This window comes from Eublepharis macularius, chromosome 3 (genome assembly GCF_028583425.1).
Source record: "Eublepharis macularius isolate TG4126 chromosome 3, MPM_Emac_v1.0, whole genome shotgun sequence".
Taxonomy (NCBI): Eukaryota; Metazoa; Chordata; class Lepidosauria; order Squamata; family Eublepharidae; genus Eublepharis; species Eublepharis macularius.
In genome coordinates, this window is record NC_072792.1 from 53,831,329 (window position 1) to 53,853,911 (window position 22,583).

Consider the following 22,583-nt stretch of genomic DNA (forward strand, 5'->3'; position numbering starts at 1 on the left):
CTTTTCAGTTTAGAGAAGACAACAGTGGAATCATAAAAATACTTCCCGGGGAGTAAGCTCCATCAAACAGAACTGAGTAGACTTGCTTAGGATTAGACATGGGCACAAACCAGAAAAAAACCAAACCATGGGTTCGTGGTTCGTGGGGTTTCCACGAACCATGAACCACCAACTGACACAGAATTGGCCCAGTTACAAACCGGTTTGTGGTTCGTGGGGTTTAAATGTCCCTTTCCGGCAGGGAAAGGGGCGTTTAATCGTTTAAAGGGCCCTTTCCTGCCGCTTGCAAGGGGCAGGACCCTTTAAACTATCAGCTAGCAGGCAGGGGAATCCCCCCTGCCGCCCGTCAGCTGATAGTTTAAAGGGACCTGCCACGTGCAAGGCAGGGCCCTTTAAACGGCCCAAACCTGAGCCCCCAGCCCAAACCCCCAGCCCCAGCCCCTCACTTACCTTCCCTCTGATGCTGGGGTGGTGGAGGCCTCCTTCGCTGCCCTGCAGGCCCATGCAGTAGAGGAGAAGGCCAAAAATGGCCTTTCCACCTCTCAAATGGTAGCCGCGGCTGCCATTTGAAGGGTGGGGCGGCCCTTTTCTGCCTCCTCCACTGCCATGTGAGCCTGCAGGGCAGCAGAGGAGGCCTCCATCACCACAGCATCAGATGGAAGGTAAGTGGGGGGTTGGGGCTGGGGGTTAGGCCATTTAAAGGGCCCTGCCGCTTGCAAGTGGCAGGTCCCTTTAAATTATCAGTGGGCAGTCAGCGAGGGGGGATCCTCCCCTTCTGCCTGCCAGCTGATAGTTTAAAGGGACCTGCCGCTTGCAAGTGGCAGGAAAAGTTTAAATGGCCATTTCCCCCAGGGAAATGGCCATTTAAACTGGCCCTTTAATACGAACCAAACAAACCAGTAGTCCAGTTCATGGAAGTTCATGGAAACGAGCTTCCATGAACCCCAAACCGGGCTGGTTTGTGGGTTTTTTTGGTTCATATTTCGGTTCGTGCCCATCTCTACTTAGGATTGCTCTTTAAGGGAGTCCAGTAGCACCTTTAAGACTAACCAACTTTATTGTAGCATAAGATTTTGAGAACCACAGCTCTCTTTGTCAGATGCACCGACTTTGTGGTGCGCCGCTTTGTGGAGGCATGAATGATGCGTGTTAATGGCACCAGTATTTTGGTGGATGGTGTGTGTGCCCTGAGGAATTTTTGAACTAAACCTGTGATGTTGTAGCTGGCTCCTTGCTAGGCAGGCATTCTTCATTGTCCCCAATGGTCACTTCTCCACCTGAAAAAGAAGGCAAAAGAAATAATGAATACTGCACGTTTATGAATAACACCTACCTTACTACTGAACATCCCCTTGGAGCTTCTTTTCCCAGCATTCTTGAAAAGGATTTACAAAAACTTTTGTTATATTTATGCTGGGTTTTTTAATCTTTTGCAGCCGTCATTATGAAGTATATTTTATATAGATTGTTTATATGTGATATTTGTTGTATAATTTGTGTGTGAATGCTATTTATTGCTGTTGAGAAACTTTAAATTGTTTATTGCTGCTGACAAGTTGAATATTGTTCTTGAAATTGTCTTGAGAGTCACTGAGCACTTTATTACTCTTATAGCACTTAGTCACTTGATTAGAACAATTAACCTATAAAGTTGTCTTTAGAGATATTTATTTAAGAATGTGAAGAATTTTTTTTCTCCTGTTTTTGGCTTGACCGCTTCGCTTTTTGCTTTTGGTTCTAATTTGCCAGGGGAGCTTCTCTTGTCTTTTGCTACATCATTTTTCTCATAACATTTAATAATCTAGTTCTCTAGCAATCCAGCTCTGTCTCTCTGTTTTAATGAATAATTCATTACCCTGCACTTCTTGTGTTGGTGAAATTTGAGTTGCTTTGCTTGTAAAGATTACTCAGTTTGGAAAAAACCAAAATTTATCTGCTTCTGTGACTAACATAGATCTCTGCAGATATGTTAGAGAAATACTTCAGCATTTAAGTTTGAGATCTGCTGTGATAAAGCACTTAAATGATGGAATCTTTTAATTAGGCTACTTGGCTTTGGCGGGTTTTCAGTGCTATTCTTGTGGCAATTGAGAGACGATTCTTTCTTCCAAGTCACAGTAACAATAGGCTAGAGCAAAAATGGCAGTGTTGCTTGGTTACATTTCATCGCTTGGGAATCGGCTCTCCACGTGGCTCATTTGGGATCCAAACTGCAAGGAGATTTCTTAATAATTTATTAGTGTGATATGCTCATATGTGGCTGGATAATCTCAGGCATTAATTAATATTCAGCTAATGATTCATAAAATGTACAGATTTTTTTACCCTTTTAAAACCACATGAATTAATTCAGTATTTTTTTTAAAAAAAACATTTCTTAAGGGTGGAGGTTGCTCAGACTTCAAAGCATTAGATGGCAATGAAGTTTTCTTCTATGGAGATTCAAGGCTATATTGTATTACATCATAAGGAAAAATTACACAGAGTTACCATATTAGTCTGCTACACAGCCAAATGGTAGTCTAGTGACACCTTAAAGATGTGGCATAAACTTTAGTGAACCTGAGTGTTGCCTGCTCCCCGTGACAAACTGAGGGCCAAGCTACACATGACGAATGACACTTGAACAGCAAGTGTATTTCTCCCTGTTCACTTGCCCTCCACTCAATCCACTTGCCGTTCAAGTGTCATTCGTCATGTGTAGCTTGGCCCTCTGTTTCGGCTAAAGGGACTGGGAAGCCTCCTGCCCATGGTCCCCCACTGCTTTCATGATGCCATGTTATCACTTCTAGTTATACTACCAGAAGTAAGGTTGCCACCTCTGGGTTGGCATATTCCTACAGATTTTGGGGAGGGTGGAATTTGGGAAGGCAAATTTGGGAAGTGGTGTATAATGCCACGGAGTCCACTTTCCAAAATTGTCATTTGCTCTAGGGGAACTGATATCTGTGACCTGGAGATCAGTTGTAATTTGGGGAGATCTCCAGCAACCACCTGTAGGTTGGCAAACCTAAACAGAAGTGATGTCACAGCATCATGCAGTGCTCAGCACCACCCCTACAAGTTTCCAGGGATTGGCAGCCCTGGTTCTGGCTCATGAAAACTTATGCTACAATAAATGCGTTGATCTTTAAAGTGTCATAAGACTGCTACATGTATTTAGTACCTACTAGAAGAATATATTTCACATTAAAGTTAGTCTGCATTTATCTAATTACTAATAATTGATCATTACTAGTAATAACTGCTAATTGATGGTTGCAGGGCCAAATACATCAAGATACATGAAATGATGGTGGCTTGGATCCGAGGATCTCCTTCCACAGTGTGAGCGGTCTTCCTCCGTTGGAGGAAAGCTCCCTGTAACAGAGAAAGACTCCTCACTTTGTGGAAGGCAGTCCTTGGATCCAATCTAGAGTCCTTATTGCCAAGTCTTTAGTTTTTTAAACTATAACTCAATCTCTTTAGTCTCGGCATCACTTCAAGGAAATTTTGGAGTACTTTCTTAATCTGAAAGTAAGTTTCATGAATTTCTTTTGAACTCTCTTTCAGGTTAGTTATTATCTAGGCCTTGGATCTAGGGTTTCCAGGTCCCTATACCCTCCCAGTGAGAGGGGTAGGGACCCAGCATTTACCTCGTGCCTCCTGGTAGTGTTGTTTTTGCATGTGCGCAAAGCACGCATGCTCCCGCTGCTCCTATGATGATGGCACTTCCAGGAATGACGTCATTGCACAGGCTCTGGAAGTGCTCTCGGGCTTCGCACTGGGCTGATTTGGGTCCCCTGGCATGAAGCCCAGGAGTACTCCTGGAGCCTGAGCAATGACATCACTCCTGGGAGTGATGATGTCAGGTTGCGCTGGAAGCACATCCCAGGAGGCCTGTTCCCACACCTTTGCCCCCTGCCAGCCAGGTGAGTGGTGGAGGGGAGGAGGCTGAATGCGAGGATCCTTTGCCCCCCACTGGGGGAATGGCAACCCTACTTGGATCTATTTCTAAATGCATGTACTTGTTGCATCTGACGAAGAGAGCTGTGGTTCTCGAAAGCTTATACTACAATAAAGTTGGTTAGTCTTAAAGGTGCTACTGGACTCCATACGTACTTGTTAAAATCCATGGTTTTGCCTCCAAGTTAAATGGTTGAAGTCATGGGTCAGCAAAGGAATTCTCTAGGCTAATTCTTCACTGGCCCCTAGTTGCCAATCCAAAAGCAAGAGAGAGAGAGAGAGCGATAGGGAGTGGCATCTGTGAAATTAGGATTTGCCAGCAGCTTAATTTGGGCAATAGGAACTGGGATCTTTCACAGTGCAGCCCTCCACTAAGTAGTTTTGACCAGAGATTTAGGATAAGGGAGCTAGGCAATTTTCAGAGGTATAAAAATAATACAATATGGTTAAAAGTATGCAAACATTTTGCCCTAAGATATAACAATACTTTGTGGCAATATCTTTCCCTGTCCTTTAAAACTAGCTAAATAATACACTGTTGTGAAAAGCAAAAAGGCATTTTTGAGGATTTCCTTGTGTGTGGGTTTATATCCTTTATTTACAAGGAACTGGAAAGACTTTAAGCTTCCTGGGCATAAAAAAAAACTCTACTAAGAATTCAGGTCAGGAACTCCTTTCCTGTTTCCTAGCAACTCAGGGATAGTGGTGCTTTCTCCTTTGACTGAAATCATTCAGAGGCAGATACGGGGATCCTTTACAGGGCCTAAGGCAATGCTGCGCATACATTTGGAAGCCATGTAGTAGAGTAGAATGATGCCTGACTGTTTATGAGAATAGGGCTTTGCCTCTTAATTCAATGGAATCAACATTACTTCAGAATCCTTTCAGGTGAACTTGAAAGCACCAGCATTCTGCTTTTATTACAGCTTAGAAATTTGGTAAGGTGAAGAATTTCCTTTGAAAACTATGTAGTCCTTTGTGTCTTACTGAATCTGGCAAAACAAAAATGTAAATCGGTAAGCAGCTGGAAAGCAAATATTCCTTGTCTAAGTGAAGGCAAACTTCCTAGTGTGTTAATGGGCTTCTTGGTTACTCAGGCAAACAGCACTGAGTTGCACCAACCCAATGTTGCTCTGTTGTACTTGGTTCTGTCAGGTGGTCTATTACTTTTGTTTGTTCTTTCCACGTATATGGTACAGAAAACATCCTTTACATCCTTCTTTGGTTAATGTGTTGAAAAAATAATTTAAAGAAGAATGCCTTAAGGCTAAAGGAGTAACTGCTCAGAAGATGGTGCAATTCAGCAATTTGTCAAGCAGGAACAGCAATTTGCATGATTTTCTGATCTTTTTAAAATACTATGAATTTTTGATTTTTCAATTTCATCTTGCTTAGGTATTGCTAGATTGTTAACAACTTTTGCTTTATCATGTTTCTCCTTTTAGTATATTAATGAATACCAAAAAATCATGTGGTACATACCAGAACCATGTTGATTTTTAGAATGAGAGCTTATCTGTACAATGACCCAAAGCAGACTTCTAATTGTATTATAACGTTTGTGAGATGTATTTGCATCAGAAAATAATGTGATAAATAGTCTGTCAATGAGTGTAGTAGCCCTTCTTTATGGGTAGAAGTTTTGTCAAGGGTGGGAAGTGTTATAACCATTTAAAATTTTCAGGCTGTACATTTCTATGCTGGAGACAGCGAGTGCACAGTTTGCATACAGTAAGAAAAAGAAGTTTCCCAAACAGAAGAGGCATTGCTTTGGCTGGAAAGAAGAGCAAAGCCTTGCTGGTATTTAGAACTTTTCTTTTAAATAGTTACCTGAACATACTTGTGTAAAGGGAAGGATTTAAAATTATTTTAAAAAACTAGCTTAACAAAACTCAGGTCGCTGCCACATGTCCTTAATGGGACGGCCTGCCAACGGAACTCTGGTGGGTTATTTCACTCATTACACATGTCATCGTTTCCCATGCACAAGCAGGTCATGATGATCCTGATTGTTAAGCGTTTTTTTGGGAGACCTTTCCTTTTTTATTTTTTGATGCCACTTTTCCCACACAATTATCTAATATATCAATGCATATGGAGGCTTTTTTGTGCTTTTGAAGTGCCCTCCCACAAATCTCCAACCCCTCCTCTCACCATTACCCCTCCCACACATGCGTCTAGCTAGCATGCGCAATTGTATAATTCCCCCCTTTTTAAAAACTTTTAAAAATGGTCCTTGCACTATTGAGATTTTTAATAGTCCTTGCACTATTATGATTAATGGTTTTTGCGCTATTACGATATTACTGCAGTGCTTGCAGTATGATTCCCTTTGTATTACATTGGATCACTCAGCAATCAGACTATCAGTCTAGGAACAATATAGAGAATGGAATGCCATTTCTGATTTTATTTTAAACCAGAAATAAAGCCCGTTGTTTGGGGAAATACAACAGGCCATAGCAGCACTTCCTCCCATGCCTCCCCCCATGGCATCAGTTAAGGGGGGATCGTGGAAGAAAGTGGGGGCTTCCTCCTCCTCCAACCCCTCAGCTGTCAACTGGCTTGTGTGCGGCCCTCCCAAAGCCCCGTGGAGGTGATGGGGAGCCCAGCCCCCACTACTGTTGGACCTTGAGAGAGCCTCGATGCCGCACTGAGCCTTCCCACAGCCGCGCTGGGCCTTTCCAGGCCTCTGGAGGCCCCAAGGAGGCAGCAGGGAGGCAAACTGTTTTGCCCTCCAACTCACGTCTTATCTCTGTGTACTCTCTGCAGGGATAAGGAGTGAATGGTGAGGAACATGGTTTGCAGGAAATCAACAGTAGAGAACGGAGTTCTATGCATGCCCAGTTTCTACAGAAGCTAGGGCTGCCGCCCCCCCTCCCACCCCCGCCTCTACTTACCTGGCCAGCAGGGGGGGCGTGCACCTTCCATGCGCGCCCCCCTGTGGATCTGCGCACCCCCGCTCACAGCCACTGCCAGGATGCCTGTTTTGGCCTGGATCGGGGCCATTGTGGAGCGCGGGAGAGTTCCTGTGCTCCACAGGGGCCCACAACAGGCCCGATCCATGCCAAAACAGGCCCAATCCACGCCCATTTTGGTGCAGATCGGGCCCGTTTGGGGCTGCTGCGAAGTGCAGGAGCGTTCCTGCACTGCGCAGCAGCCCCCAACGGCGCAAGCCAAGGGGCTGCGTGATGACATCACTTCAAAGTGACATCATCACGCTTAGAGGAGTGCGCGTGCACACGCACCCCCAGGTAAGAGCCAAGCCCCAATCTCCCGCTGGGAGATTGAGGGTACCTGGCAACCCTAACAGAAGCTGAAAGACAAGACAATGGTATAGTGCAATCCTACATGCGCTCAAAAAAAAAAAGAAAGTTGGGTGGGAATGCTCCAATGTCATTTGTGATGAGGCGCATATAAAGAATAGAATAGCATGCATTTTCAATTTTAGTACCTTTTTTTCCCGCGACACCCACAAAACACGCATGAGGATAATGCATGTGAAAAGTGAGTTCTCTAAGCAGATCAGGAAGAGGCAGCTTTGGGACAGGGAAAACCCCCCAAAATTGGAATGTGTGGAAGTGGCCTCAGAAAAGGACACAGAAGAGTGAAGTGTGTATGTGTGTCATTAATTTGCATTGATTGTCGCTTGTGAAACCAGTGTTACCATCCAATAGATGTCCATGACCTTGGTTGCATGGATTCTTCTTACAGACAACTTTTCTATCTGATTGCAAACTCTTCTAATCACCCAGGAAGACACCATGGTCCAGACCTTTCACCTACCTTATTGCTCTGTTCTTACTGTTGACCCCTTGCTCAACACTATAAAAGACTGAAATCTCCCCTTTCTCTTCAGAGGTGCCAGTTTTTCTCAAACTGTGACATTCAAAATATCTCCCAATCCAATAGAAAGTTCTAAATACAGATTATTTATCATACAAAGAAATATTTAGTGGTTGTTTTATATTTCTTGGCCTTGTGATCATATTTGGAATACAATATCTCTATTATGTTAAAGTTATTATTGTGAAAAACTCAAAAAAAGGGGATTCAGAATTTTACATTATTTCTGGACAGATAGCAAACAACAATACTATATGCAATAGGTCATTTTTATGCCATTTTAAACGTATTTATAGTCTGCTTTCTCACTGAAATTCAAGGAAGATTGCAACATTTTAAAAAGATATAATAAAACAGTATATGACATACCATAAACAATTCAAGAATTGAATCATCAAAATTAGAAAACACTGTAGTAGAAACAAAATAATATATACAATAAACAACGCAATCAACTACAATCTTCTAGAAGATAGGGCTGTCAGGGGCTCCAGGGACCCAGGCAGGGGTGCAAGGGGTGGGCGGCAGTGGGGTACTTATTTTCCTTGTGAGAACAAAACGTATATGCGCTTGTGCTCCCCTGTCACACTGGGAAAATGAGTGCAACCGAGGAACTGCAGGACACACTGAATCCAAGCTCAGTAAAAATCGCCTCCAAATGGCCGATTTTACAAAGCTCGACTTCATCATGCCCCGCAGCTCCTCCATTGCCAGCACAGTGGGGAGCGTGGGAGCATGTACAGGTGCTTCTCCTCCCCCAGTGTCTCCCCCCCACTGGCCAGGTGAGCAGGAGTATGAGGGTCAGGAGGCGGGTTTGGGATTCCCTTGCCCAAGGTGGGGAATGATAAGCCAATTAGAAAAGCACCCTTTAATGATTTTAAGTAAATGTGTGTGTGTGTGTCTTTAAATGCTTGGTGTGGTATAGATAAAGAGTGAGGTGAAAAAGAGGGTTGAGTGAGTGACAGGGCTCATTTTGAGGGGGAACGCACAGGAACGCAGTTCCGGCAGTTCCCCAAAGAGGTCACATGTCAGCTGACCCCGCCTACCTGACTCTTGGCTGTTTGGGGCCTGTTTCAGCCTGGAATGGAGCCAAAACTGCCTGGATCGGGCCTCTGACGTGTTGTGGATCACTCTCCTGCTCAGCAGCAGCCTGATCCTGACCATTTTGGGCCCCTTTCAGCCATTTTCAGCCCCTTTTTGCCATTTTGGGCCCAATTTTGGCCCTGAATGGCCAAGATTGCATCCAAAAAAGCCAGGATAGGTGATGTCAGGGGGTGTGGCATGTGCAAATCAGTTATGTTAATAACACACTTCTGGTGATGTCAATGGGTGTGGCATATGCTAATGAGTTCCTCCAGCTCTTTTTCTACGAAATGAACCCTGGTGAGTGATATGATTGGTTGATGACTGAGAGGGCGGGCAGAGTGAATGCAGTTTTTAGTTGCTGAGGGAGAAAAAAATATTTAGTCAGGGCAAGAAAGGCTTGTAACACACCCTCAGTATACTATAGTGGGGAATGTTTCTTTTCCCCACATGGCTATTAATAGATGCACGCTGGTATTATGGAGTTAAAAGTTTCTAATTTAAGAAAAGGAATAATAATTCTTGGATAGTGCCTAGTTTCTAGGCAGGGAATCAGAGAGGATGTAAGGATACCCTTCCAATAAAGTAATTAATTAAACACTGGTGTCAGGGAAACAAGAGAATGTGTAAATTATTGCAGATATTATTTCCAGAAGATAGTTGGGTTATTTGGACAAGGAAATTACAGCTGGAGTGTTTCTGGTGATCGTGGACTCTCCAGATCCGACCATTCTGTGTTAATGTCATCAGTTCTGCAGGGAATGGTTTGTTTTTTAAATCTGAAAGCACTATTTCCTAAACCATATGACCAGAGAGAACTGCTAGTCTGTCTTGAGAAAGAACTCTTGTGAGCCCAAAGTACCCCACCCTGAGAAGAAGGGTGTCTGCTGTATCTCTGCACTGCCTTACTTCCTTCCAAAAGGTTTTTTCTCTGGTAAGTAATTCTGCCTCATATCTGCATCATATGCAGTCTAATTATTTAGTCACTCCTTATGCAGAGGTACAGCAGAATTGCTTGTCCTCAGGGGAGGCTTCCTGTTGTTTCTGGGCCAGGCTCAGTGTCTCCTACGTAGATACCAGAAGGTAAGGTGGGCTCCTCTGAACGTGGTTTCAGATGGATAGTCATATTGGTCTTCAGTAGAATATCAAGATTAAAGTCCTGTAGCACCTTAAAAACCAACAAGATTTCCAGGGTATAGGCTTCTGAAAGTCAAGCTTCTTCATCAGATACAATATTGTGGTATCTGACAAAGAGAGCTTTGATTCTGGAAAGCTCATATCCTGGAAATTATGTTGGTCTTTAAGGAGCTACTGGACTCAAATGTTGCTCCAAACATGGGTAAGTCTTACTTTACACACTCCAAAAGTAAATCTATGTATAAAAATGTACTGTACCTCCAATTTTAATTCAGAAAAGAGTGTAGCTCAGCTCCTAAAAGTTTGAGAAACACTTTATTGAAAGAACTGACATGCCATTTAAACAATATTTGAAATGTTCAGGTAATTTTCAGGCAACATGATCCTTGCTTGGCCCGATATGCCGCTACCCTATGCTTCTGGCTGTGTGTAAAATGACTATTGCCACTAAATATTTTATGCCTATCTTTTAGAGCTTAAAAGTGTTAAAAATCTACCTTTAGCTTTGCCATGCTTACTAACAACAGATACCAATTAATGAAGGCCAGTTTGCCCTTTCCAGTCAGGGTGGAGGCTGAGGGCAATATTCTGCTTGAAAGGGTGTATGTCAAGAGTGGAAAACCTGATTGCTCTGAATTTAGGCAGAATGGAAAGGCAGCTTGAATTGGAAGCTTTCTGGGCAAGGTTGCCAAGACTTTGTTTGGCAGGATACACAAATGAAGTTGCCTTACATTGAATTAGACCAAATCAGTATTTTCTAGTCTGAATGGCAGCAGCTCTGCAGGAGCTCAAGTAGAGGTCATTCACTTCTACCACTACCTGATCTTTTTATATACTAGAAATGCCAGGGACTGAGCATCATCTGCATGCAAAGCAGATGCTCTGTCACTTAACAACCCCACACCAATGTTTCTTCTAGGACCCTGGAGTGCTACTGCTGGAGAGGATAGCTCTGTGTACGCATGCTTGCTCTTCACCTGCTCAGTCTAAACCTTTGTAAATAAAGAATTTGTTACAAAAGGCACCATAAAACCTTAGTACTTGCTCCTCTCAATGGAGCTTTTGTGTGCCAAAGAAGCTTTGTAGATAACTGTCATTAATGTGGGAAAGTAATATTGGATTTAGTCCAATAAATGTTAGGTGTGCCTAAATCTCACTGACATTAACATGTGTTGAAGTCCTAGTAATTTCTATGGAACTTAGGTGTGCCTGACTTTCTCAGAATTGGACTTATTGTTTGTTTTCTTAGATACAGGCTGGCTAGCAAAAGGCAATTGTTTGAATAATGTCCTCTCTTTTTCTTTTGAACTTCAAATACAATATGCCATCATAATTAATTAAACACTTGATTTCAATAAAAATAATTATAATATCCTTAAAAAGAAGAAAACATCTGTTTATTTGAGGGTAGTACTTCAGTTCAGAAAGAATAAGAACACCACAAATTTTGCTTCAGGAAAATAAGCAGAAAAAAATGTCTCTCCACGTAATTTGATTCTCTTTTCAGAAGACATTGTGGAGAGTTACAAACTGGATGTATGTGAATGATTTGGCTTAAAGATCTGTCTTTATCTTTGTATAATGTAACCAGTTTTAAGGTTGCCACCTCTGGGTTGGGAAATTCCTGGAGATTTGGGGAGTGGAACCTGAGGAGGGAGAGATTTGGGGACTTCAAGGGTGTATAATGCCACCTTCCAAACAAGACATTTTCTCCAGGGGAACTGATTACTTTGGTCTGGAGATGGGTTGTAATTCTGGGAGATCTATAGCCAATCACCTGAAGGTTGGTAACCCTAAGTTTTAGTGTCCATTTGAGGACGGAGAAAATAATCTAGAATTTAATCTGCCAACTGTACTTTAGATAAAAAAAAACTCAGGTCCATCTCTGGGATTGGAAAGTGTATAGTGGAGAGATCATATAGCATAGAAATCCTCCATGTATCTTTAAGTTTAGAGCTAATAGACTGCAGCCTGTTCAGCTTTGTGTTAGGTTCTCAGGGCATTCATGAAATGAGAGAATGTGGAATGTGTTTACTACATAGTGGTTATTGTTAAAGTAACTGAACTTTGTTGCCTAGGGAGATTTCAGTGCGCTGATACTGTTCTGGCTGTGATTCCACTTCCTGGATAATAATCCTGTGAGGAAAGTTATTGACTTTTGAGGCTATATGCTATGGTCAGAGTTATGAGGCTAAAGAAAGCTGGGAAAAGGTGCTCTTCTCTCCCTCTCTCTCAATGGGCTCCAATTTTTTTAGCAACTGCTCGTTGTTACGCACCTTTCTTGTTCCTTTTGACTCAACATGTTGCTAGGATGAGAAGGAGAATAAGCACAGACTGGAAACACAACTTCCTTTTACCCATAGTGTGTGCATAATGAAAAGTAATTTGACATTTTGACTTTTCAGGTTATAATATTGTGTGCTTGACTGATGGATAGCTTTCCACCAAGCCACACCATCTGCTCTAATCTGCTTTTTTTAACCAGTTGGTTTACTTGGTAAAATTAAATTATTTCTCCATGACAAAATTATTTGTACTACAGGAATTCCTGATCAATGCAGCATGCACTCTTTGAACATTATATTTTCTCTTGAGATCTAATTCATATAACCAACTGCGATTCTAGCTTGAAGGTCAGAGGATATCTTTACTGATGGGTTGTTGTGACCCTGATTGGATACTGTAGGCAGGACATATAACTGCAGTTTGGTATCCCTGTCACCAAGGGGTCCCATTTATTCTGAAGGAATGAAGAGGGACTAACAATTGAAAAGCTTGCCAAGCTCATCACTCGGAATAAAATTTCACTGTGGTTTAAATAGAAGCACCCAGAATTGTTCCAGGAAATAAGAGAATGTACACATTAGAGCAGGGATATAATGTGCTTTCTTCGTCATCTCCAATCAGGACTCCGGACACTGCATTGAACATGAACAGAAGCTTGTTAACAATCATTAAGGGCATTTCTGCATAGAGCATATTGCAGTAGTATAGCTTCAAGGTAGTGAAGAGAAGAAAACAAGAACATAAGATAGTAATCTGGTAGAGAGTGAATGCCTTCTCACCAGATGATGATAATGGTAGGTGCCCTGGTCAGTTACACAACTTGGGCTTCCAGACACAGCTGAAGCATCAACAGACTACTACAAATTGTGTGGCAACCTGAAGTTGAATCCTATTTATGGTGGGCTCCCAGCCTCCCCTCAATCACAGAACCTGTCAAACTTTATTACTTTTATGGTTGCCAATGTTGTCATCTTTTGCTACCTTTCATTTAGTCCCCTAACATGGGTAAAAGTAGAACTACAAGACTTCGTTTATATGAAATGATGTTGAACAGGTAGGTAGTCAGGATGGCCTGTATAGTATACTACTTAGGGAAAGTTTCAAGAAGATGAAAAGCAGGTATCTTTTTCTGTCTTCCATGACATAGTTGCCAGAGAGGATCAGAACCAATCAAGGGTTGCTCCACAAACTTCCATAGTCTTTTGTGCTCATGGTCAATAATAATATCAACTATTTTGATAAGTGAGCTTGCCCCTGTCAGTCTCTAGTTTAAGATCTTCAGTCACAGTCACATGCACACTCAGAGATATCTAAACTCATTATTATTGTTCAGTCCTTCAAAGCTGTCACAATTCTTGCGAGTTTCTTTGCATCATTTATGAAACTCATTTTTTATTATTACACTTTAACAGAAAGTTCAACATTCTTCAACCCGCAAAAATCAATGAAGAGCAGAGATCATTTCATAGGAAAAGAACTGCAGGAACTCGTTAGCATAACTCATGAGCATATGCCACACCCCTTGATTGGGCCAAAATGGCCAGGATTCGGCTGCTGCCAGACAGGGAAGTGTTCCCCCATCTGGCAGTGGCCCAGCCAGGGCCGTTTTGGCCCCAATCCAGGCCAAAACAGGCTCAAAATGGCAATTTTGGGCATGTTTTGCCTGAATCAGGCCCAAAATGGCATGAATTGGGTCAGTGCCAGGCAGGAGAGGGGTACCCAACCAGGCACCGACCCAATCCTGGCAGTTTTGGTCCTGATCCCATCCGAAAATGGCCAAAAATGGCTATTTGGGCCCTGTTTGGGCCCGGATCACGGCCAAAACAGCCTGGACCAGATCAGTGCTGGGCAGGGGAGGGTTCCCCCACTTGGCACCGACCAGGTCCCGGCAGTTCTGGCCCCAATCCCGGCAGAAAATGACCCAAACGGCCAAAAGTGGCCATTTTGGGCTAGGAACGGGGCCGGAAAGGACTGGATCTGGTTGGATCCAAGCGAGGGAACCCTCCCCTGCCCAGCACTGCCCAGGTCCAGGCTTTTTCGGCACAGATCTGGGCCCAAAAGGGCCAAAAACAGCCCTTTTGGGCCCATTTGAGCCTGAATCAGGGCTGAAACGGCTGGGACCAGGTCAGTGCCAGGCAGGGGAAGCTCCCCCTGCCCGGCACCAACCCGATCCCGGCCGTTTCAGACTGGATCAGGGCCAAAACAGCCGGCACCATGTCGGTGCCAGGTGAGGGAGACTTCCCTCGACCATCACTGATGTGATCCAAGCCGTTTCAGCCCCAATCCAGGCCGAAACAGCCCCAAATGACCAACAATGGCCATTTTGGGCCCGTTTTGGACTGGATTGGCACTGAAATGGCTGGGACCACATCAGTGCCAGGTGGGGGAGGCTTCTCCCACCCAGCACCAACCCGATCCGAGCTGTTTTGGCCCCAATCTGGGCCAAAATGGGCCCAAAATGGCCATTTTTGATCTGTTTCAGCCCGCATTGGGGCCAAAACAGCTGGGACCGGTTCGGTGCCGGGTGTGGGAGGCTCCCCCTGCCTGGCACCAGCCCAATCCCAGCTGTCTTGGCCCCAATCTGGGCCATTTCAGCCCTTATCCAGGCCAAAACGGGTCCAAAATGGCCAGAAATGGCAATTTTAGGCCCATTGCGGCCCGATTTGGGGCCGAAGTGGCCGGGATTGGGTCAGTGCCCTGAGGGGGATGCTTCCCCCACCTGGCACCAACCCGATCCGGGCTGTTTTGGCCCCGATTGTGGCCATTTTGGCCCCAATCGCGGCCTAAATGGACCAAAATGTTTTAAAATCAGGTGGGTGGGGCTACCTGACTTTCCCCCTCGAAATGAGCCCTAATGAAGAGTATAACTATGCTAGGATTGCATTGTAAGTACATTGAAGAAGAAGGGTGTAAACTTGCTTGGGATTGCACTATTAGACCTTCTGCAGGAGATTGTGACCACTGGTTTTAGTGGCAATGGACATGGTTATTGGTAATGAAAGTTACTTGGCTTTGTGAAACTGCATGTTTTGCAAGAGGCATGATGGTTTGAAGTGCTTCAGATTTTCTGAATCTTAAAGTATTAGGTGTAATAGAAAAATAAGGCTCTGTAATTGATGATGATAATTTTCACTTAAATAGCTAAATGATACAACTTTATTTTCCATGTTAGTGTCTGCCACATGAGCTGTACAAGAACAATGGATACCAGACTACAGGAGGCTGAAGGATTTGGTGATGAAAGTTCAGGTAAAATACCTTTTTACATGTGAGAGAGCCTCGTTATTATGGAGATGGTCAAATTGCAGCTTCTTTGGGGGCTTACAATTGACGTCCTGCTACGCTCCACAGCGGTCCGATTTGGGACCGATTCAGGCCCAATTTGGCCCAGATCGGGCTGTTGCAGTGCTCAGGAGTGCTGCTGTGCTCTGCAGCGGCCAGATCCAGGACAATTTGGGTTCAACCTGGGCCTGGATCGGGCCACTACTGCACGTGGGAGTGCGCTGCACTGTCTGGGAGTGCACCCCAGGAGGTGTGCCCTCCTGCCAGCCAGATAAGCGGGGGCAGAGGGTGGAGGGTGGGAGTGGTAGATCCCTTGCCCCTAGCGGGGGACTGTCAACTCTACTCTCAGACCCTGCCCAACTGCTTTGCTCCTACTGTTTTATTTAATTCACATACTTCAGATTTCTCACTTTCTGTGGTCTCGCTTATAGGTCAAAAATTGTGTCATGATGAGATTCATGTCTTGTTCGGTCAGGATGCTCACTTAGTGATTTTTGGACCAAGTTGATCTTTCCACCTGTTCCGAACCTTCACCCTGTCGCCTTTCCACACATCCCATTATTCTACCTGTGTGTGTGGTTTTCTTACTCATTTATTTACAGAAGTTGCACTGTTTGTCAGCATTGTTTCACCTGAGCAGTTAGAATGTTCATGAACATTCTGTGTGCAGTCACAGCAGCCCAACTAAAGATGGAGGAGGCTGTAAAACAGATTAATCTGTATTTTTCAGATTGTATGGTGCAGATTATCAAAAAGAAAAATGAGCTGGCTGTTAAAAGAATATAAAGGAAAAGGGTGTAGTCAAATGTATTTAGTAACATTTTCATAGAGCCAGTTTGGTGTAGTGGTTAAGAGCGCGTGACTGTAATCTGGAGAGCCGGGTTTGATTCCCCACTCCTCCACTTGAAGCCAGCTGGGTGATCTTGGGCTAGTCACGGCTCTCTGGAGCTCTCTCAGCCCCACCCACCTCACAGAGTGTTTTGTTGTGGGGATAATAATGACATACTTTGTAAACCACTCTGAGTGGGCATTAAGTTGTCCTGAACGGTGGTATATAAATCGATTATTATTATTATTATTATTATTATTATTATTATTATAGTATTTTACTGTTCAAAATTCAAGTGTGTACTATATTAGCTTATTTAACTAGCAAGGCACCTCCAAATGCCATTAGAAACTTGTTCATTTGGTAAAAGCACAACTTGTATCATCAGGTAATAGTAGGTATTCTTAAGGCCTATAATTATCCCTGATTAAGCTTTCTTTCTTTGGCATGTAAGTTAGCATCACATTTCAAGATTATTGCATGACTTTTGTTTTAACATTTGAAGCACAGCATGGTAACATAATTACTGTTCAGGCTACCAAGAGTTTATTTTCCACCTGAGTGAGCTATTTGTGTCTAAATTAGTCTTGTAATTTAGTAACAAGACTGCCCTTATCCTTTATTTTTACATTCAAGAGTTTAGTTAAAAGAGATGCTGAATTCCCAGACTGTAATTTAATTTTATCTGCATTTAAAATGTAATTTATGCTGCTGTAGTCCTATGCAGAGTTACTCCAGTCTAAGCTCATTGGTTTCAATAGGTTTTAGTCTGCAATAACTATACATAGAATTGCGGTATTGGGCAGCACCTAGATATTTTATTAAACAGGCTTTATTTTTCAACATCATCTACTCTCTCAATCCATTTGCACTGATAATAGTGTTACTTAGCAATCAGATGAGAAGCAGATGTGTGAGTTCAGGTAGAAAACACAGGTAGAAGAGAGAAGGTGGGGAAACTACCCCGTCACTGCCCACACCTGCCTTATGAAAACCATCACACTGAAATAATCTTGCCTTAATATTTCACTTAGGAAAGAAAAAGTCTAAGTTTAAGTCTATCAAAAAATTCTTTGGGAAAAGAAAAAGGAAAGAGACGTTACCATCTTCTGGAAGTGGTAGTCTGAAACTATATCAGTCAACAAGCGATGTCACAACCTCTGAGTCCATGCACATAGGCTATGATTCAGAAGATGAACCTGAGTAAGTCTTAGAACTACCTCTGGTTTGTTTGTGGGAATGGAGGGGGGAATGCCATAGGCTCTGGTTGCCCTGGGCCCGTGGAGCCAGCCTTTTCATGTGATTTGTTTTCATACAATGTTTGGGTTGGATCTGGGTGGTGTGAAGAAGGCCCAAAGGGAATCTTTTTCTGAGAGTTCTCAGAAACCCCTACTTTGCAAACTATAGAAATTGCTTTTCTCAACACAAGTTTGTTGTGTGTTGATTTAATACTCAACAGTCTATCTTGGATTCTTACCTGCTCGAGCCTTTATTTCTTTTGGGAATCAAGAAAGTTAGTAATTCAATTTCAGTGTTTCAGCTTAGACAAGGTCACATGAAAGTGTCATGGTGAAAGGCAGCATAGAAAAGTGAAGTTTAAAGTGGAAATCAAAAGAAAATGCATAGTTCCTTCATATGGAGTGGAACGTCCTTCCACCCAAGCAAGGGCACCTTTGGATTCAATTCTATATAAATGTTTGTATTCTTAAAGATTTTGTCAGAAGAGAGATTTTGATGTTTCCACCTGAAACATTGATTGCATGCAGTACATTTAGCTGTTCTCAGAGCAGTCCCAGGGAAGTCTACTTATAAGTGAATCCCATTTTGTTCAGGAGGGCTAGGTAAGTGTGTAGAGGATTGTAGCCTCAATATACTAGGTCTAAAAAGCGTGTAAAACAACACAATACATTATTTTTAAAAGCACAGTTACCTAAAATGTGCATGTAAAAATTAACATTTTCAATCAATATTTACAGAAAGAATACAGAATTGGTCCCACCTACCCCTCCAAAATGGCCAGAATTATGGGCTATCAGAAGAATCACCAACTGTACTTTTAAAAACATCGGAATACTCATATACCATAATGAGGAGTTTCTATTTGATAATCACCAGAAATATCTCTTCCTTTCCAGCAAAGGGTTCAATGACAGCTTTCTTTCTATTAAAGTGCCAGTATGTACTGTAAATTACCACAGAGCAGTTTAATTTCCTATATGATGCTCATGGAACTTGAAACTGATATTACATCCCCCCTGACTATTTAACATCTTAGGCTGAAGCTGTGCAGAGTATTTGTGATTACAGATGTGACATTTTTTTTAAAAAGCCTGTAGCAGCTAAAGGGGCTGTGTGACATCAGAGTGCTGCCTGGCAAAGGACTGGCCAGCTGATGCACTTGTAGAATAACATAGGACCAAAGATGACATGGAAACTGTATCACACAGTGACATTGAGATCAGACAGAGAAATGAAGCCTACCCATAAAGAGGTTCTAATTCTATTAGAAGCTTACACAATGGTACCACTAGGGAGTGCCAGATCACAACATCAACACTTAATTTTTTTGCCTTGTTTAACATTGGTTTATAATTTTGAAAACATGTTTGTTATACCAACATTTAAAGTATATCGGATTAAATGTGCTGAAGAGCTTCTGTAATAATTCACAAAAATCCAGACTTCATGTCTTCCTTTTAGTTTTTGTAACTTCACTTCTAGTCCTGTAAAATTATGCTAGCAGATGCTATAAAATTGCTTATAGCACCTACAGCAAAACTGAAAGGAGACTGACACTGTTTTGATAAGAGGTTCAATAATACTAGCAAAAAATCTTAGAGATCAAAATATCTCCATGAATGGCAGTTAGGACTGGGTTTGGGGGGTTGCAATCATTAGAAAATATAGTCATTGATATAAAAGTCTGGTAAGTCTGGCTCCTGAATTTTGGGGCTACCTCCTACAGCTAAAGAAAATGTGTCATAAGATTATAAATTTTACCTTTATACATTCTGAGTACTAATGAAGGCACATACATCTAATGTAGGGGAAATAGTTTGGGGAAATAGTCTCTCTCCTCACCATGCCAAACTAACTACACATTTATGACACACAAATGGTCATTGGGAAAGTCCTGAGAGGAGAGCTGGGAAGTAGGAAGTGGAATAAGAGCCTATAAAGAACTGGTATGGAATGTGCAGAGCCCTCTTATTAAAACTATTCTGGCTTTTATTTAAAATCTACATGTGTTTGAGCTGAGCAGAGACCTCCAATTTTGCTTCAAATTTCACCTCAAGAAAATTACAGTGGGAGTACTCAGCAGCAGACTTGGCTGTGGGGAGGATCACTGCAGATTGGTGTGGGAAGACATAGGGATAGGAGCTCTTAAGGAAGAACAAAGATGTATGTCCTGTGGCTTCTGGTCTCAGCCACAAGAAGACTCGGCTAGTCAGCTGTGTAGTAGACTTGGGAACTTTTGTCTCAGCCAAGATGTGTTTCTTCACTAAGTGGCTCCAGATCATCATCTCAGGTGTATATCCCAGAATCCTTTGCAATGCTGCCAAGTATGCTGAGTTGCAAGTCTCCATTTGCCCAAGCTTCATTTTTAGCTGCTATGACGAAGCCCAGACTTACTCTCCAGTCTCTTCTGTGGTGTCACAAAAAGATCATGGAGAATATCGCTTGGATTGTCACTGCATTTGCATCCCTCTATTTAGTATTGTCAGGTGAATGTTTTCCCTAAAAATATAGGATCCCAGGTGACTGTGTGGTATGGCCATGAAGTTGATTTAGTGTTCTCATTTACTATAACCCTATTTTCAAGTTAAACTTATGATTTCTGTGGGAAAATGTAGAATATTCAACAAGAAAGTTAAAAATGAACTACGTGCAATTTTATTAGCTTTCTATATTCTTCTAGGATACACAACAGTATTATGGGAAGCAGAGCCCTGTCCCACGACAGCATTTTCATTTCTGAAGCTGCACAAGAACCTGCAAGGCCAGTACGAGTATTTTCTCAAGAAAATGTTTCTGGTCGGATTAGGGCTTTGCAGGTAATCTAAAAATATCTACAACATATTTTTACTACCAAAGTTGAACTTGAAGAAAATAGTTGCTTTTTCTGGTGCATATTCTCGAGTAATATGCAAGTGGCATTAATGTACAGCATACTAAATAGCTATTAGAACCACTTCCCGATAAGGTTCCTTTTAATTAAATGTTATGTGTTGGTACTTGGTTCTGTTCTGTGGTGTCATTAGACCTTGATTATTCCTGACTTCTGTGAGTGACATCGGTTCTGTTGGGCTCGCAACAATGTCCCTTGTTTCACTTTTGTTCAGCTGGCATTCTCTGGTTTGACATTGGTTCTGCTGGGCTGTTCTGCTGGGATTCTGGTTTGCATCTGATGAAGAGAACTTGATTCTCGAAAGCTTATGCTACAATAAAATTGGTTAGTCTTAAAGGTGCTACTGGACTCTTTTTGATTTTGCTACTACAGACTAACACGGCTAACTCCTCTGCTTTGACGTTGACTCTGTTGGGCTTTCCTGGTTCACCATACATTGGGACTGGGCCTTTGCCAGTGCTGCCTTGCCCCTGGGTGTTTTTGCCTGAAAGCCAGCTTGGCATTTTCCCCTCATAGGAAACAATAGAGAGTGGCTGGGGCACTTGTTCAGGAGCCCTTACAACAGGACTCCTGCATCCTGAAACTTCCTGAAACTCAGGGCCAAGCTACAAGTGATGAATGACACTTGCCTGGCAAGTGAACAGACTCATGTGTATTCCTCCCTGTTCACTTGCCATTCACTTGCTCTCCACTTGAGAGCAAGTGAATGGCAAGTGAACAGGAAAGAATACACATGACTCTGTTCACTTGCCAGGCAAGTATCATTTGTCACTTGTAGCTTGGTCCTCAGAGAAGGGGTCTTTAGTTTATAGCCAGGACTAGGTTCCCTGCAATTTTGGTGGAGTTTTCTTGAAAAAAGCCCTCCAGCACTTCAGATAGGCTCCCCCATACGGAGTAATGGCCGAATATATTCAGTATTCCCAAATAAAACTGGATACAGATCCCATACTGGTTTATTTGGCCCCAAATATCTGTAATAATGAGTACTTATGGTATTACAGATATCTGGCTCTGTATGATACCTTTTTTTTTGCTGCTGCACACTCCTAGTTGTTACATACATTGTCTGGATGATATTTACATTGGTTTCAATGGAAAACACATTCCCACTTATAACTTTTTTTGTCTCCTTTCCATAATATTTTTAGAGATTGTTCCCTCTTCCAAGGGAGTCTTTCTCCCAAATATCAGGCAGATAGGAGAAAGTGTTGCTATTCCAGAGGTAATTAAAATTCTTTCTTGCAGAACAGGCTAGGAGGGAAAAAAAAACCCTGCTTGGCAGTACAATCCTGAGCAAAGTTACCCCTTCTAAGTTCACTGAAGTCATTTGGGCTCAGAAAGGCATAAGTCTGCTTTGGATTGCTCTGCATAAGAGCCTAAGTGCTTACTGCAGTGACATAATGTTGGAGATGGAGAGGGGAGTAGGGTTTACATCCCTCACTTTCTTGCTCTGTTTTGCATTTAAAAATAAATAGACCTCCTCTCCTGCTTTATTTATGAGCCTGCTGATTCATGTGTCATGGGGACCACAAGACTTCTTTTACACAACCTTGCCCTGTGTGCTTTTTGCTTTTTGTGGTAGAAACATTAGTCTCTGATCTACAAAGTGAGTGAGCTACCTACCATCAGGGAGAGAGTGGGATAGAGCATGAGAAGACCATCTTGTGGTTCTTTGGTTGTCTCTCCCCATGTGAGGCCAGGTAGCCTTTCCCACTTTACCAAGTATGCAAGCAAAGCCTTTGCTCTGTCTAAAGGTCCCAGATTTTGGGAAAGGGGAATTAGATATGATTGTGGAAACCTCTCTCTGTTTTTCCCATCCCTGCCGGCAGGTACAAGCAAATCATTTGGCCATTCCTGAGGTCAGGCTAATGCCAGGTAACTGGAATGATTCTGCCAGGGAGCACCCCTGTGTATACGGTGTGAGTGCTGTGCCTAAGTCAATGAGTTATTAATATGGTTGGATTGAACACGATGCACAGAAACACTAGTCTGGGATGGTGCTGTCCGGGGTCTGAGGCACAGCCCCCGGCCTCAACAAGAGGAAGC

The 22,583-nt window shown here is 42.7% G+C and overlaps 1 protein-coding gene across 2 annotated transcripts in view; it reads left to right on the forward strand.

Moving 5' to 3' along the window:
• The window catches only part of CRACDL (CRACD like), a 71,468-nt gene that overhangs the window by 18,260 nt on the left and 30,625 nt on the right, over positions 1–22,583 (forward strand). For both annotated transcript variants that reach the window (XM_054973491.1, XM_054973490.1), the window contains exons 2-4: positions 15,470–15,546; positions 17,443–17,611; positions 20,328–20,463. In XM_054973491.1, coding sequence (XP_054829466.1) covers positions 15,480–15,546; positions 17,443–17,611; positions 20,328–20,463 — 372 coding nt within the window. In that variant the 5' untranslated portion in view covers positions 15,470–15,479. The remainder of the gene's footprint in view (positions 1–15,469; positions 15,547–17,442; positions 17,612–20,327; positions 20,464–22,583) is intronic.